This window comes from Aspergillus alliaceus (genome assembly GCF_009176365.1).
Source record: "Aspergillus alliaceus strain CBS 536.65 unplaced genomic scaffold BDW43scaffold_61, whole genome shotgun sequence".
In the NCBI taxonomy this organism is placed as follows: domain Eukaryota; kingdom Fungi; phylum Ascomycota; class Eurotiomycetes; order Eurotiales; family Aspergillaceae; genus Aspergillus; species Aspergillus alliaceus.
Window position 1 is genome coordinate 41991 of NW_022474744.1, and position 14602 is coordinate 56592.

A 14602-nucleotide genomic window follows, 5' to 3' on the forward strand; every position below is an offset into this window, starting at 1 on the left:
TTGATGATTTTGATTCTTGCGGAGTGGCCATAATAGGCTGTAATCGCCAGGCGGTGAATTGTTGGTCAATAATTTAGCATCCCTAGGCAGGACAGGCTTGGCGGAAATCCACCTACTACCTATCAACCAGATAAGTGGACAGGTATGATGTGAGATGTCTGAATGAATACTTCACGGCGCATTTGTCGCGTTCCCCAATCTTTGAAGGAAGTATCTGCGAGGGCCACCTCTTTTATTCATGGATATTTTAAATAAATTTCATGCCTCTGTGACTCAAAGCCTTGAGAGTTCGTTCAACAATGCATACAGCGATTTTAATGATTTACTCGTCCTGCACGACGCGAAAGTCGCGGCGGCCGAAGGAAGACTCAAAGTTGCGGAAGATGCTCGGAGCCAAGCCTTGACTGAAATTGAGCAACTGAAAGTTAAGGTGATTCATCTACGAAAAGAAATAAGCCGGGGTGACATCAGCTTGGAAGACGCTGAAGCTCCCGTGAGCGAGCCTCAGTTGGAGGAAACATATGCACCACAGCGGATTTTGAATCTGCCTAGTGACAATAATCCCTTTTCCTCGAGATACGGTACGAAGGAGGCGAAGGTCATCAACGAGAAATATGTTGCACTATACGGAGACGCTCAAACACTGGTAAAAGCTTATAAAGGGCTCAGAAGGCAGATCATGCGTCACAAGAGAAAATTGGAACATTGGAGGACATGCCTTGAGCGTGATGAGTTCACGCTGGTGTTAAACGGTGTCGCTGTCAAATTCCAACGGGTAAAGAGTATGACAAGTGAAAACCAGAACCACTCGCCAACAGTAGAGTCGATGTCTACTACTGTCACGTCTGAGCTGGATGAAGTCTGTCCGCCTGGCATTAGCGAGCAAATTAAAGGACCAAAGAAGAGCCCCAAAAATCAATTCCAAACTGAGTCTTTAGCAGCATCTTCGACTCAGTTTGATCCCTCTTGCAGCCCTGAAGAAACCGATACGTCCACCCAGCAACACCGGGCATTAAAGAGAAAGCGCGGGCTATTATCCGAACCCGGAGACTCAGCCAGCCATAGTAGCTTGGAAAAAGGGGGATCAAACCAGGACATTGCTGTAAAAAGCCAAAGCATGTCCTCTGGTCCCATACGAAGCTTTCCCCAACATAGTACAGCAATTGAAACACCGACAAGGGAAATGGATATCAATAGAAATCCAAACAACCAAATACGTCCTTCGACTACTAATCATTCTTCATCAACTCGAGCTCAAGATCATGACTTTCAGCGCCTTGCGTCGGGCCAGAGGTTTTTGAATAATTCCGTGGTACTCCAGCCAGCGGATAATAACACCAGATTTATGCATGATACTGCTCGATGGCCTGAAAAAGGATCATCAATAGTCCTCAGGAGGGCGGCTAATCATGCTATATCATCTATAGCGGAAGATGGTGAACAAGTATATTCAGCGGCGCATACAAGAAAAACACCATGGAACACCGAAGTTGCTTCTCTGCCAGCAGCCCTAAATACCCAAGATGTCTCAACTCGGTTGGAACACCTGCTGGAGGAACCGCTGTCCCCTAAGCAGCCGCTACGGCCACAGAAGGATACGGAAACCGTGAGGGACTCCAAAAGTTACAAAAAGCACAGATTTGACGTCAATCAACCAGCGTTGACAGAAAACAACCCCTGTTTAATTGGTGATCTAGCTGCAATACCGGATTCCACGCGGGCAAGCAAACAACCGAGTAAGCAACAGGGATCGACAGGTGCGCCCGCTTCCGAGGTAGTCGACCGTGATCCGATGGAAATGCACCCGGAGGAAGAACCCTACAGAGCCCGGCCACTACACCGACTCGAGCTTAGCCATTTCAGGATTAACCCAGACTGTAACGAAGGACTTGAGTATGCATTTGATGCGGTTGTCCGCAACAGAGATAAACGCAAGTGCATTAGGGGGTGTACGCGTCCTGAATGCTGTGGAGAAAAGTTCTTGGCCATGGCACGCCTTGGTGGCCTACGGACTGACCCTACAGTCTCTTCACATGAAGAGCAAAGAATTCTAGAGGAGTATTTGGGGGAAGAAATATACCTGCTTGAAGAATTGACGGGGAAGGGACGCCAGGACCTCCTCACCGAGGCGAAAGCAAGATTAATCGCCGACCGCTTTGGGAAACATAGAAATCATCATCAACGCCCGGCTACACCTCCAGGTTTCTGGCGCACGGATATGCCTAACACACAAGAGCTAGAACTTGACCGCGAGGAAGCGAGATCGCTTGAAAGAGAGAAGGTGAAGGAGAGGTATAGAGAAGCAATGCGTCCGGGTGGCCTCTGGAAATATGCGGATGAGTGAGCCCATGTTGAGGCCAGGCCCTTATGAAATCCGGCTCATTATATACATCTAAGTTGTGATCGTGATAACTACAGTATGGTTCTGGAAGATTATGAGGCATTGTGCAAACATTGGAGACTTGTTTGGAGCTTGAAGGGAACGCTAATTGCTGAAGTGCCACGTATTATATAGTAACTTGTTTAGGTACCTCCTGCTCGGTCCTAATAATAAATAGAATAAACCGTGCTTCAAACTTTTTAAAGTTCTATATTCTGTTGAGTACTCTATAGGTCAAAAGGATATGTAGCTGTATACTCTACACTGCTACAGATATAATACAATATTTATTCATCAGAAAAAGAACATCAGAATTCAAGATTTTGATAGTCTGAAATAGTAAATATTGTAGAATTTCTGACTTAGTATATCAGTCTTTACTTAGATTGTTGAGTTACAATCATGCGGGATCTACGGAGTACGGGAGTATCCCTTTCTTCTAAACAGGTAATAGAGCTGTGTTGTAGTAGGACCAGACTGTCGCTGGAGTAATCCTCTACATTACATATAATATCAGTCTAACTAATAGGAAACAAATAGATCCATGGCATCTAGACAAGGACATTACAATACACACCAGCTAAGCAAACTGTTGTTTGAACAAATAGCAAGAATAATTATCTGGATGTAGTAATTGCCTTGTACTTACGGGACCTCGGCAAATATTACTTGGTATGCGCGGGCCACGTGCTGATACTGCCCCATCTCGTCCGTTCCTTTGCTTGATTTCATCCCTCATTTTCCCATCTACTGGGCTGCGTCCTTTGCAGCATACAATATTCCTTTTCTTATGGATCCCGTGTGCAATCAGAAGGGACCAGCTCCCTGGATGCTTTTGCGACCGTCTAAATGGCTATCATTGTACGAGGAATTTGTGACTAAGAACGCCAGTTCCGTTGGCCAAGTAGAGTCCGCGCTGAGGTCTCTAACATATATAATCCCGGGTATGATCCAGAGCTACCTATCTATACGTGTGTATAAGTAATTGAAGTTAATAAACATGCCAATGCAGGACGATATAGAGACTCGGAGATTTCGTCAGAATGTGGTGTGTTCAAAGCCAGCTCCAAAACCAAGTAAAAGTTCTGACAGTCGTCTTCCAGTGCATACTTGCGTACAACTCCTTTCATTGTATCACGATTCTCTTGTTTCTCGTGTCATCTCTAGACTTCCATTGACCATCCCTCGTCTGACGCCCACTCCACATTCCCGGTATACAAAGTACTGGACATCCCACTCTTCGCTTTACCATAAGGTCGCCCTCACTCTTCAAATGGTTCAATATACAGAACTACTATGGGAAATGGTCGCGCGTCGTCGGGGCGAGAAAGTTCGCTGGCGAATTGTTGTACTCATCGAGGCCATCAAGGCAATATGCCGCTTGTTTCTGCTACGCCTGACGAACTCTAGGCCGCTAGTCAGTCCTCCATTGCCAGAGCGCGATGTTGATCCCAGATCGGCCGAAGAAGAGGAAAGTGATTGGAATGGGATGCATACACCGGTGAGCGAGCGGTCTTCCGACCTGAGCTGGACTATGCCTCGTACGGGACTGTCACTTCCCTCCCTTCCGGATGTGAACGATGTCTCGAGTTTCCTAATATCAAAGGTTCTTACAGCGGATGATATCAAGCCCCCCAAGGCACTCTTGCATAGAGTTACTGGTCAAGGCCAGCTAGCAGAACTATTATATATTCTGCGGCCAGTGGCCTATGCACTTGCAATGCAAAGATGGCATAGTAATAAACGAAGCTGGAGGCCTTGGCTCATTGGATTTGGCATGGAGTATGGTTGTCGACAACTTGCTAAAGCCGATTTCCGGGAAAGACTTGCTGGCGGCCTTCGAGGACTCACAGGCCTTGAGCGTGAGGAATTGAGAAAGAGGGGATGGGCTATGGGCTGGTGGTTTATGAGGGGTGCTTTTTATGAACACATGACCAGGTATGGGAACCTGTTACCATAACTATTCAAGGTCATGTTATACTGACACTAAACAGGTCATGGTTGAAAGGATTAACCGGAAAGATGAAAGGCAAACCACTACTTGACTTGGTGGGGAGTGTCATCGAAGATTACGAATATCTATGGGACAATTACTACTTTGCAACAGCGACTTTGTGAGATGGAGCATTTAATTCCTTCTTTCCTCAACCTAGCACCTACTTGTACACCAACTCCTCCGCTAACTCGTCCTGGAGCTAGTATGTTTCAAAGTGTGAACTGATTTAGATACCCAATGGAATCCTGGCCTTTTTTCTTTATTTTTCGGTTTGGTTTGTTTTATGTTAATAATCCCCTTTCTCCTCATATCCTAGTTTTCTATCCGAATGCCTTTCAGTTTACACTATCCAGTTGCAGAGGTAGGATTTGATAATTGTACATGCTGGGGGGTATCACGAGTCGCTATCACGTTTTCAATATAGAGTTTAATATCTCTGCTTAAAGAACCTCTGCCGTTTTTTGACCAAACCAATCTCGCAACTCTTGATTGGCCCCAATGGTAGTCTCAGATGTCAAAAAGAATTCTCGAAGTTGCGCGTTTTCTTGATCTAGTGGCCAGTCCACCTTCACCCCCGACTTCATCTCAAGCACTTCTTTTGCCGTACCCCAACTGAACCGGCATTCATTACCCCATCCGAATATGGGATCCATGTTCCTTCGGAGCCAGCTAACACACTTCGAATCTGAGGGATAACCGCTGCCCCACCTGTTGGTATTAGTCGCTTGCGAATGGGTGTCGGATCGTTGGGCCTCTAATACATCCTCCTGACAGAGTTCCAAGGCTATATCTCGGGTCACTTTGGCAGCAACACTCGCAGCGCTGACACAAGGATACAGCGAGTCGGCCTTTTTAGCCACTGTAATCTTCAGTGACGGAAAAATCCGCTCAAGCTTTTGCTGGTAGGTGGCCGGGTTCCCTATTGTATCAATAAACACCTCTCTAATGTCGACTTTGCGTTCCTCGACAATCCCTCGAATGAGCTCCACAGTAGCGTCCATCGCTTGCGCGTTTAAGTTATAGACTCCTACACTAGGACGCATCATGCCTGATGAGATATCTCTTGCAGATAAAAGTTTAGTCGCCCACCCACACGATTCGAACAGTGGAGTCCCAGGAGTGCAAAGCAATCGCATCAGATTGGCGCGGACACCAGGTGTTAGAACCTTGCTGTCGTTGAAGCTGTAATCGCGCGCAAGAAGGGAGTGGTGAAGGTCATGAGGCAAGTAGAAAGCGCTGTATACCATGGGACCTAAGACTGGGCCACGGCCTGCCTCGTCAACGCCTAGAACTAGATAGCTCTCCGGATGGGTTTCTTTCGATCTGGAAATATTTATGGTTGTTGGATCGACTTCGACAGTATTTGCATTTTGTTGGAGGGCTGTAATTGCAAGAGGACATTGCGAGTAGTAGGAGTAGGAATCTCCCGCATACAACTTGGTGCGATTTATATTGGGCGGGACAAAAGTGCCCGCGGAAGTGAGCGAGTCTTGGAAGGTAGACGAGGGACGCTGAGTTGTATCATCCATACCGTTTTGCGTCAATCTAAACGCCCCTGTTGGCTAGAAGTAAATAATAGTAGAGAGATATCCTAGTGAGGTGAAGGAAACAGCTTGCTGCAAGCTGTCAAGGTGGTGCTCTAAACGCGTCCCAGACCATTCCGGACTAGTGGCGCTTCTGCGCGTGTCGCCGCCTATCTTGAATTCCAATTCCCCTCCACAATGTTCACTAACTTCCCGCCTCCTCCCAGTTGAAACGCCCCTTGTTGCTTGTAGTTTTTTACGGTGCATGCCCAAAGACGCCTCAAGCTAAGTACTTTAACATACTGGGTGTGTGCGCGCTTATGTTCTTCTCGCAACCTTGCCTCCCCCATATAAGCTCCATTCCCGCATTCACTTCCGGAACTCCACAAGAATGGCGCCTCGGGGGGCCGCTAAAACTCGCGATTACGATTATTCCAATGTCGGTAAACTTGGACGGTGAGGATTTTCTGCCAAACTTCCCTGACTCAATTTTCTCTTTATGCTGCAACGAGGACTAACAGAGCGGACGATCACAGGCGCACAGGAATCACAGTGAAGGAGGGCAAGCGCGATGAACATGGAATGGAAGACGTTGATGGGATGTGGTCATCGCCAGAAAAGTCTCCCCTAATAGAAAACGGTTTCAACGATGAGAATGAACCTTCGGTGGGCTCGGACGGTATGTCTATGGATGAAGGTACGTACGACCGCTCTCTGATAAACATCTCGTGATATTTAACCCTCAACGCGGGTGAACAGGCAACGCTCCAGATCCTGAATATTTTCTAAATGGTATGAATGGCGGACGGAATTCTTATTTTCCCCCACCTGTTGCACGCTCGCCTATTAAGACTGGTTTGACTGGGTCCCCTCGGAGAACTCCCGGTTTACGGTCATCCCAAAGCCCACGACGAGATCTCCTTTCTTCTAGTCCTTCAGATGGCAAGGGCTTAGGTAGCACGAAAGGAGAATTGCGACAAGAGGTTTCTCCTCTTACCAACCGTTCTATCAATGCGCCTCCCTTGACTCACCTGAACAGTGCGCGAAATAAGGTGAACAAAAAGACATCAGAAGTAACGGCTTCATTTTCGGACAGCGATGCAAATAGCCAATTAAACGAGGATGACAATGCGGATACTTTTGAATTACAACACGACTTTGCCGACAGTTTTGATGTTGGTAATGACACAAATGCAGAGAACCAAACATCGGGCCCGGATGATGACGGCGCATCGGCGCAGTCTCCGTCAACAATAGCTGCCACCTTGCACAAGAAAGGCCTGGTCAAGGCTGGCCCTCAAACAAAGAAGAGAGTCCAAAGAGAATTAAGCCAAACCGAAGAGCCGAATGAGTCTAAGAAGCAAGAAACATCGCAGAAGCGCAAACGCCCCGGAAGGCCTCCAAAGAACCAGCGCAGCACTGGTAATGATACAGAGGGACAGAGACTGTTCAAAAAACCCAAGACCTCCGATAAGAAGTCGCGAGAATCAAATACATCAGGTCACCCCGAGTTGGATAGAGTTGTGGAGAATTACGTCAGTCGCACAGGGCCTTTAAAGGGACGGAGTTTGTATATCCTCAAGCGGGAGACACCCATGGATAGCGGCGCCACCCATACACGGTCAGGGCGTGTGTCTGTCAGACCTCTTGCGTATTGGAAGAACGAACGCTGTGTCTATGGTGATGGTGAGGCTGTCGAAGGGGAACGCTATCCTCTCTCAACCATCAAAGAGATCATTCGTACAGAAGAACTTGAACCGGGGAAACGAAAATCCAAGAAGGGCAGACCTTCAAAGAAGTCGAAATCAGGAAAAACCAAAGACGACAATGAATCGGAAGATGATGAAGACTTCGTTGATCCCTGGGAGAAGGAAGGGGGGGTTTTGCATGGTTATATCAGAAAATGGGATCCTGAAGCTCAAGCTGGGATGGACGAGGAAGAGGTCCTCGGTGAGCCGGCTCCCCCACAGTCAACTTGATTCATTCCTAGCTTCTCTATATCAATTACCTATACTGACTTTGGCACATAGATATTGCATACGCGCCTTCCGGTATCGAGACGAGAGATGTCAAAGGCTCAAGTTTTCGGTTTGCGAAACTTCTCAGCTCTCCTTTTCTGGGTTCTGGAATCGTTGAACTGCCAGGAGGAGGAGTGAAGAAGCCGAAGAACTCCAAGAAAATGCACATGGTCTTTTATGTATGCCACGGCCGAGTCCAGGTAGACATCTCCGGTGTACAATTTAGCGCTGGGAAAGGCTGCGTGTTCCAGGTGCCTAGAGGTATGTCGGAATTTTGCTCATTTACACGTTAGAGACGCCTAATCATTCTCTTTACTTTGTTTCCAGGCAATTACTACAGCTTCGCAAACACGCATGGGAAGGACGCCCGGCTGTTCTTCACGCAAGGCTGTGTTCCTACGGAGGATAACAGTTCTGTCCCTGGGTCTGCTTCAAAAAATGATACCATGGAAGAAGAACCAACTCCTCAGCTCGGGCGCACGTTTGGTGTTGGTAAAGGCAGACCCAAGGGTAAGCAGAAGGCAAGTGCCCCTAAAGCATCCTAGTGACTATTTTCAAATACTACGCAAGGTCTTGACGGTGATTATTCTTACGATACCAACGCCCCTTGCCTATACTCTTCCATCGTTATTGTCTATTATTTATATGACTGTAACATTGTATTCCCCCACCTTTTTGTGTTCTTATAGGCATCGAACTTGTTAATTTTAGCGATTCCGTTGAATGAATACTGGGCTGTCGGTGTTCTTTTCTCACTTTGTTCTTTACCTCTCTCTTTCTGTTAGCAACATGTGTGAACAGAGGCTCTGTCTGTGGGGCTTCACTGGCGCATCTACAATGATATTAATTGTATACGAATCAACGCAAACATCCTCATCGCCTTGATTACCACGGTGGACCGAAGATCATATCTCCTCCATTGTCTCATCCTCCAAATCGTCTAGTCCCAAAGGCGGAAAATCTCCTATCTCAACCTTTTCGGGTTTCACGAAGATACCGGCCTTGTTTGGGCAAGTAAAATAGCGCTTTCCGCCCACACTGCCATCATTCTTACCAGTAGGCTCATCAAGCTCGATTCCAACCCAAATAGGCATAACACTGGAATTAGCGCTTTGGTTTTCCACCCCGGGATAGGGAATGGATGGCACCGGCCCAACAAAGCGAACAATTCCTCGCCGGACATGTGGGGGAGACGATGGGAGGATAATAGCACGTTTGGAGACAGCAATACCTACAAATGGTTTTCTGGGTGTTAGAAATTTGACGATCTATCTATAATATGATTGCTTTGTTTCTCACCTCGAATCTCAACATCCTCCGCATCTTTCTTTGCCTGCTTGCGTAACATTTCATCCGGTCCCAACGCATTTGGATCAAACCGACCGAGTTTCTGGTGCTTTTTCCAGGCTAGTACTGAATTGGGCAGGGACTCGTAGGTAGATGTAGGAAGGATATATTTCTCAACCGAGGATAGATCATTGAAGTTTGGCCGTGCGGAAGGAGGGCGGGAATCATGGACCTAGTTAGGTTCAGCTTAAGCAAGACTTCACCGAAGGTTCAAGCGACCCTCATTATAGCCATACCTCAATCTCACTGCCCTTCATAACCCCCCAATCACCAATAATGCTCTCATCAACCTCAACCCATTGATCGAGATGTCCTGGTGATTTTAATTTCAGTTTCTGATTACTGGGTGGTATTCCTGTCATTGTTTCCAACTTTGACTTCAATTGCATCACAGTCCATGTTGGGGTGATACGACGCTCGGTGACGAACTGGGGCTCAGAATTGGCATTTGTAGTAGTTGTGGTAATGAGGACGGAAACATCTGTCGGAGTGGGTTGGAATGCCATCATTAATTACCGTGTGTATTCATTCGTTGAATAGCAGTAGGCTTGGATGTGCAAGAGGGTTCGGCTTTTGCTAGCATCAAAACCATTTCCAAATGGAAGAATATCTGATAAGATAGATATGTACAAGCGGCACGTAGTTTTATTAGTCAGTCATAGAGTTATAGTTATTGCTAAGTTTCATTACCAGGTACGGCTGGGTCATCCATGATCCAATACTTCCATAGCCTACTAACTCCGTACCTAGGTACAGTACGTATAGTATACATATACATACGCAAGTCTCAATACCTTAGGTGGGCGTTCCCCATTCAGGACTGGATTTGGATTCCTTACTGGGTATTTAATTGTTCAGCCTTTTTTGGGTAACGATAAATACGCAGAGAAGCGTTAATTCTATACGGAGTAAATTACATAGTAACATTAGAGCGGGGAACTCAAGACACAAAACTAATACCTAATTTTGAAAAATGTATGATCTGCTGATTCATATATTCTCCGAGCCACATAAACGGGAAATAATAATCGCAAACCTTATCATTTCGTCAACTTCGCTGCGCGACCTTGGGACTATCTAATTACGTCGGGTATGGTATTGTACCATATGTCTTGTCTGAGACTTCACTTTTGTCTTTTCCTTCACATTTTAAACCTCTTCACGGTTACGCAGCACTGAAACATCGGGGAAGGTTCTCATACATACATATTGTTGTACAGGAAACAGGATTCCGAACGGGTTTTGTATAGCTCAAACATTGAGACAAGGCACAAGATAACAAAGCAGTACAGAAGGAATGGCATCATCTAACCAGTCACCTTCTGCCCTTGAAAAGCAACAAGAGGCGTACGAAGAAAAGCATGTCCACGAGGTATACCAGCAAATTGCAAGTCATTTTTCCTCCACTCGCTACAAGGTATGCCGTATCGCTCAGAATTTTAACATCTCAGGGTTTTGCGTTGACATCTCTGTACTAGCCATGGCCAATCGTGAAACAGTTCCTTACAGATTTGACCCCCGGATCTATCGGGCTAGATGTGGGATGCGGCAATGGAAAGTATCTACCCGTGAATCAAGATGTCTTCATTGTTGCTTCTGACAGGTAGGCATGATATTTTTGCAATGTTGATTTATATATGTGGCTTTTTTTTCTGTATATTTCTTTATTTACATATAACCCCTCACGTTTTTCTCTGCGCTTCTCTCCCTAACGAATCCATTTCAAATATCCCTCATCTCGATTCATAGATCCTTGAACAACCAGTTTGGCATATTCCATGCTTGATTGACTAAATAATGCCAGATCCGAGAATCTTGCCCGAATCGCCGCAAGACATCAACCACACACGGCCATTATGGCTGATATTTTGAATCTGCCACACCCTGATTCCTTCTTCGACTTTGCGATATCAATCGCGGTGGTGCATCACCTATCAACCCGGGGTCGTAGGATTCAAGCTATCCGCGAGATTCTGCGGACATTGAAGCCTGCCACAATGCAGGCCCCGGGAGGGAAAGCCCTACTGTATGCATGGGCACTCGAGCAGAAAACCAGCCGCAGGGGCTGGGATAAAGGTGACCAGCAGGACGTCATGGTTCCTTGGGTTATGAAGGACAACAATCCCAAGGACAGTTCAAGTGACCAGTCAAAGGTTTTCCATCGATACTACCATCTTTATGAGGCCACAGAACTAGAGCGTGACATAAACGATGCAGGTGGTCGTGTCCTAGAATCCGGGTATGAGAAAGACAATTGGTGGGCAATCGCAACACGATGAAACGAACAGAAAGAAGAAAAGAAAACCCCCTCCCGTAACACATGCTCCGAGATCCAGCTCCGGAGATCTTTCATGGCATCTATATATAACAAAGGAGAAACAAATTAATCAGAAAATGTCGTCAAACTTAGAGTTCCCATGATGAAATTTGTGAACAAAATAAGAAGGCACATATCAACCATACTTCCCACGAACGAAGGTAGATATTCAACCAACGCTATGCAAGTCGTTACAACGCACGAGAGATGAGACATCTCCGCCCTAGAAAAGGCAAAGGAGAAAAAGGAGAAGAGAAAAGGAGAAGAGAAAAAGAGAAGAGAGAGAAAGGGGTATAGACACCGTGACACCGTCTCCTTCACTCTAAGGCAAAGTCCGGGGGGGAATGCCAAGATTGGGACCCAAGTGACCACTATGGCTGCCGGTCAGATCTAGAGGTCGTCCTATTCGATAGGCATCTCTCGGAGGTGGAAAGGGTGGGGGCGGAGCAAATGCTGGAACTCCTGCAGTGAGTTCTTCAACGGAGGGTAGCTGTGGTGGAGCAATAGAGCGTGATGCCGACCCTTTTCTTGGTCGTGACAATGATGTGCTAGTTCTGCGTGTTCTAGGAGCCGGCGGGTCAATGGCTGAACTCGATAGTGAAAAAGGTACTACGCCTGCTCGACGCGCCATTTCTTGTTCTCCTAGTTGCCAATGCATCGCTTCTGCGGCTCTCCATGGAATTGCCATTTCTTCAGCTACTTTAGACCACATTTCCGCTTTGAATCTACAGTCGAAGTTAGCAACCAACTCCATATCACAAGGTTTAAGGTATTGAGACTTTACAGCGTACCTTTCGTATAATCTGGCGAGCTTATTCTTCTTGTCTTCATCCCACTCACTTCGACGCTCTAAATAGTTCTGATAGTGGAGACGGCAACTAATAGCACTTCGTCCAGGAAGTCGTTTGCTAATGTCCTCCCATTTCATGCCACTGCCACGTAACTCGATGATCAAGGCATCTTCCTCTGGAGACCACTTTGACTGCTTTTTCGCCGGCGATTCCGCTGTATGAGCTGGTTGAAGACGTTTGGCGGGAAGCGATGAGGGGGTTTTGGTGAGAGGCATAGAAGGCGCCGATGCTGGGGCCATAACAGAAACTGCTGGAGGCATTGGAGCTGAAGGAATTGGGATTGACGGAAAAGTGGACTTGGTGGTCACCGGTATGGCGGCCTCTTCCTCATCTTGGGGCTTCAAGAGCAGTGAGATATCCACTTTGGCGGGAGGCAGAACAGCTTGGTTTTGTAACGCAATCATATGCGCGATTCGCAACGAGGGGTTTTTTTTCCGTTCCTTTTCAGTGTTTAAGTCTAGGAGGGCAAGAGCATCTGGTATCCAGGTGCACTGTGGTTTTATGTGCTGGGTTCGAACGATCACTTGCGGCTAGACGGAGCTTCCCAAACGAATGAAACAATAGTTGGGGGCAGGGAACACAAGGCGGATTTCCAAAGTAAGACTAACGGTGAGGCAGTAGGACCTTGTCTGATTACTCCCTTCGGGGTCCAGGATTTATACCGAGAGAGCGTATCCCAACACAGTAGCTGAGGAAGTAGATGGCACGCACTACCGGAGCGCAGGATGTGTTTTATAGGTTCAACTGCCGATTGCTTGGGAATCCCCCTCCAACAAAAAATGAAAATGTGTAACGGAGGGATGGGTATAGCGAATAGAGGCTCTCAACTATACTAGGAGAAACATCCAATGGTATATCGAGGAGAAGCATTCATAGGAAATAGCAAATTCAATAGATGAGGGTCGAATATTAGGTATGAAGAAGGTTTGATATTGGGACCAGACAGATGTCAGCGACAGGGATGAGTAAGGGACTAGAGCTAAGAATGGTCAACAGAGATGGAGATGTTGAGAGAAGGAAGAAAAAGAAAGCAAGGAAGAGAAAAAAAATGGGAAAAAGAAAGCCGACGAGAGATGTTTCAGCTTGAGATGCAGAAGGAGATCGTCCGCACTGACAGGTGATCTAACAGCGTGCCGAATGGCAAATAAGAAGCTCAGCAGTAATAATCCTACACAGTACTAAAGCAAGGTCAAGGTAAGTAAAGTACCTAATAGGTAAAGTAGGTAGGTTATGGGGGGAGCTAACAGGAGGCGACTCTGACGGGCCAGTGGGTTCGAGAAGCCGTTAATATTAATAGTATTTAATTTTACTATTATTACGGAGTACCATGATTTGATTCTAGTTGATTTTAATTATGAATTTTCCGGCCCGGGTTCCAGCTTAACGGCCAGTCCATTATGCTACCTTGACCCTCTCCTTAATAATAATGCTACTGGGGGTATTCTGTATGACGAAGATTAGGAAAGGAAGAGAAGGAGAGTACAAATTACCAACGCTTGCTTCCTATGCGTGGTATTAATGAGGATAATAAAAAACGCAAATGAAATAATACTAACGACGATGATTATCATACAGAGTACTTACTCGAGGGTTCCACTCCCCGGGTACTATACTTAAATGGAAGACTTCACTGGCGGTCAAACTCTCCCCGAACGTTCGAGCCCAGTTTGGGTCCTGACGATGACTCGGTAGACGGATGAGTTGGCGAAACAGGAACCAGGTCGTCAAGGGCTGATGCCTTGCAATAGTATGAGAATTTTGTGAGAAGGTCAAGCTTCGAACCATCTACAGTATATCATGCACGTATATACGTTGGTATTTTTTAATCCATATGGAGGTATACAAACTTATATGTAAATTAAGAAGATATAGTATTATTCTTCTGACTTTGCTTCTTCTATCTTTAAGTCATGGGTGGTGAGTGGCGGGACAGGTACCTCCAATATTAGACAACAGATCATAGTCTGTCATTGACCTTCTGAGACGACCGAGGGTAAACCGAGTGGAAGATTAATTACGGAGAAGGGCAGCATGAAGTTTAAACGGCGAGTAGCAAAGTGAACTACGCAATAATAGAGGAGGGGGAGAAAGGAAAAGGGTATAGGAGAAATTAAGGCCTGAGCCACTGGCTGGGTCTTGCACAACCGGGAACCCCGGTATACGACCCGAA

At 46.4% G+C, this 14602-nt stretch overlaps 6 protein-coding genes across 6 annotated transcripts; 3 read left to right on the forward strand and 3 right to left on the reverse strand.

Moving 5' to 3' along the window:
• Nucleotides 1-238: 238 nt before the first annotated feature.
• Nucleotides 239-4498, forward strand: BDW43DRAFT_303651 (peroxisomal membrane protein-domain-containing protein; the record flags this gene model as incomplete). Its single annotated transcript, XM_032045456.1, has 3 exons — nt 239-2249; nt 3484-4318; nt 4375-4498. The coding sequence occupies 3 exons, from the start codon at nt 239-241 to the stop codon at nt 4496-4498; spliced, it is 2970 nt and encodes a 989-aa protein (XP_031895539.1).
• BDW43DRAFT_209439 (ribonuclease H2 catalytic subunit RNH201) lies at nt 4465-5976 on the reverse strand. The gene has a single exon (XM_032039241.1). The coding sequence runs from the start codon at nt 5903-5905 to the stop codon at nt 4817-4819; it is 1089 nt and encodes a 362-aa protein (XP_031895540.1). The 5' UTR covers nt 5906-5976; the 3' UTR covers nt 4465-4816.
• Nucleotides 5977-6098: 122 nt separating this feature from the next.
• BDW43DRAFT_209463 (Cupin domain protein) lies at nt 6099-8551 on the forward strand. Its single transcript, XM_032039242.1, has 5 exons — nt 6099-6355; nt 6436-6596; nt 6659-7849; nt 7930-8178; nt 8245-8551. The coding sequence occupies exons 1-5, from the start codon at nt 6291-6293 to the stop codon at nt 8460-8462; spliced, it is 1884 nt and encodes a 627-aa protein (XP_031895541.1). The 5' UTR covers nt 6099-6290; the 3' UTR covers nt 8463-8551.
• A 271-nt stretch (nt 8552-8822) lies between these two features.
• Nucleotides 8823-9770, reverse strand: BDW43DRAFT_315620 (tubulin-folding cofactor B; the record flags this gene model as incomplete). The annotated part of the gene is made up of 3 exons (XM_032048117.1): nt 8823-9148; nt 9217-9436; nt 9501-9770. The coding sequence occupies 3 exons, from the start codon at nt 9768-9770 to the stop codon at nt 8823-8825; spliced, it is 816 nt and encodes a 271-aa protein (XP_031895542.1).
• A 540-nt stretch (nt 9771-10310) lies between these two features.
• On the forward strand, nt 10311-11723 carry BDW43DRAFT_209492 (tRNA (carboxymethyluridine(34)-5-O)-methyltransferase). Its single transcript, XM_032039243.1, has 3 exons — nt 10311-10681; nt 10743-10867; nt 11069-11723. Exons 1-3 carry the CDS (start codon nt 10562-10564, stop codon nt 11541-11543), a joined length of 720 nt encoding a protein of 239 aa, XP_031895543.1. The 5' UTR covers nt 10311-10561; the 3' UTR covers nt 11544-11723.
• Nucleotides 11724-13195, reverse strand: BDW43DRAFT_209502 (MYB DNA-binding domain protein). Its single transcript, XM_032039244.1, has 2 exons — nt 12373-13195; nt 11724-12306 (listed from the first exon to the last, which is right to left on the reverse strand). Exons 1-2 carry the CDS (start codon nt 12834-12836, stop codon nt 11904-11906), a joined length of 867 nt encoding a protein of 288 aa, XP_031895544.1. The 5' UTR covers nt 12837-13195; the 3' UTR covers nt 11724-11903.
• Between the last annotated feature and the right edge of the window lie 1407 nt (nt 13196-14602).

Bases quoted from the DNA above. Each gene is read 5' to 3' on its own strand.
- BDW43DRAFT_209492 (XM_032039243.1), top strand. From the start codon at position 10,562: ATGGCATCATCTAACCAGTCACCTTCTGCCCTTGAAAAGCAACAAGAG. The intron at 10,682-10,742 runs GTATGCCGTATC...TCTCTGTACTAG, and splicing joins TTTCCTCCACTCGCTACAAG to CCATGGCCAATCGTGAAACA. The intron at 10,868-11,068 runs GTAGGCATGATA...AAATAATGCCAG, and splicing joins TTCATTGTTGCTTCTGACAG to ATCCGAGAATCTTGCCCGAA.
- BDW43DRAFT_209502 (XM_032039244.1), bottom strand. From the start codon at position 12,836: ATGATTGCGTTACAAAACCAAGCTGTTCTGCCTCCCGCCAAAGTGGAT. The intron at 12,307-12,372 runs GTACGCTGTAAA...CTTCGACTGTAG, and splicing joins CTCGCCAGATTATACGAAAG to ATTCAAAGCGGAAATGTGGT.
- BDW43DRAFT_209463 (XM_032039242.1), top strand. From the start codon at position 6,291: ATGGCGCCTCGGGGGGCCGCTAAAACTCGCGATTACGATTATTCCAAT. The intron at 6,597-6,658 runs GTACGTACGACC...GCGGGTGAACAG, and splicing joins CGGTATGTCTATGGATGAAG to GCAACGCTCCAGATCCTGAA. The intron at 8,179-8,244 runs GTATGTCGGAAT...CTTTGTTTCCAG, and splicing joins CGTGTTCCAGGTGCCTAGAG to GCAATTACTACAGCTTCGCA.
- BDW43DRAFT_209439 (XM_032039241.1), bottom strand. From the start codon at position 5,905: ATGGATGATACAACTCAGCGTCCCTCGTCTACCTTCCAAGACTCGCTC.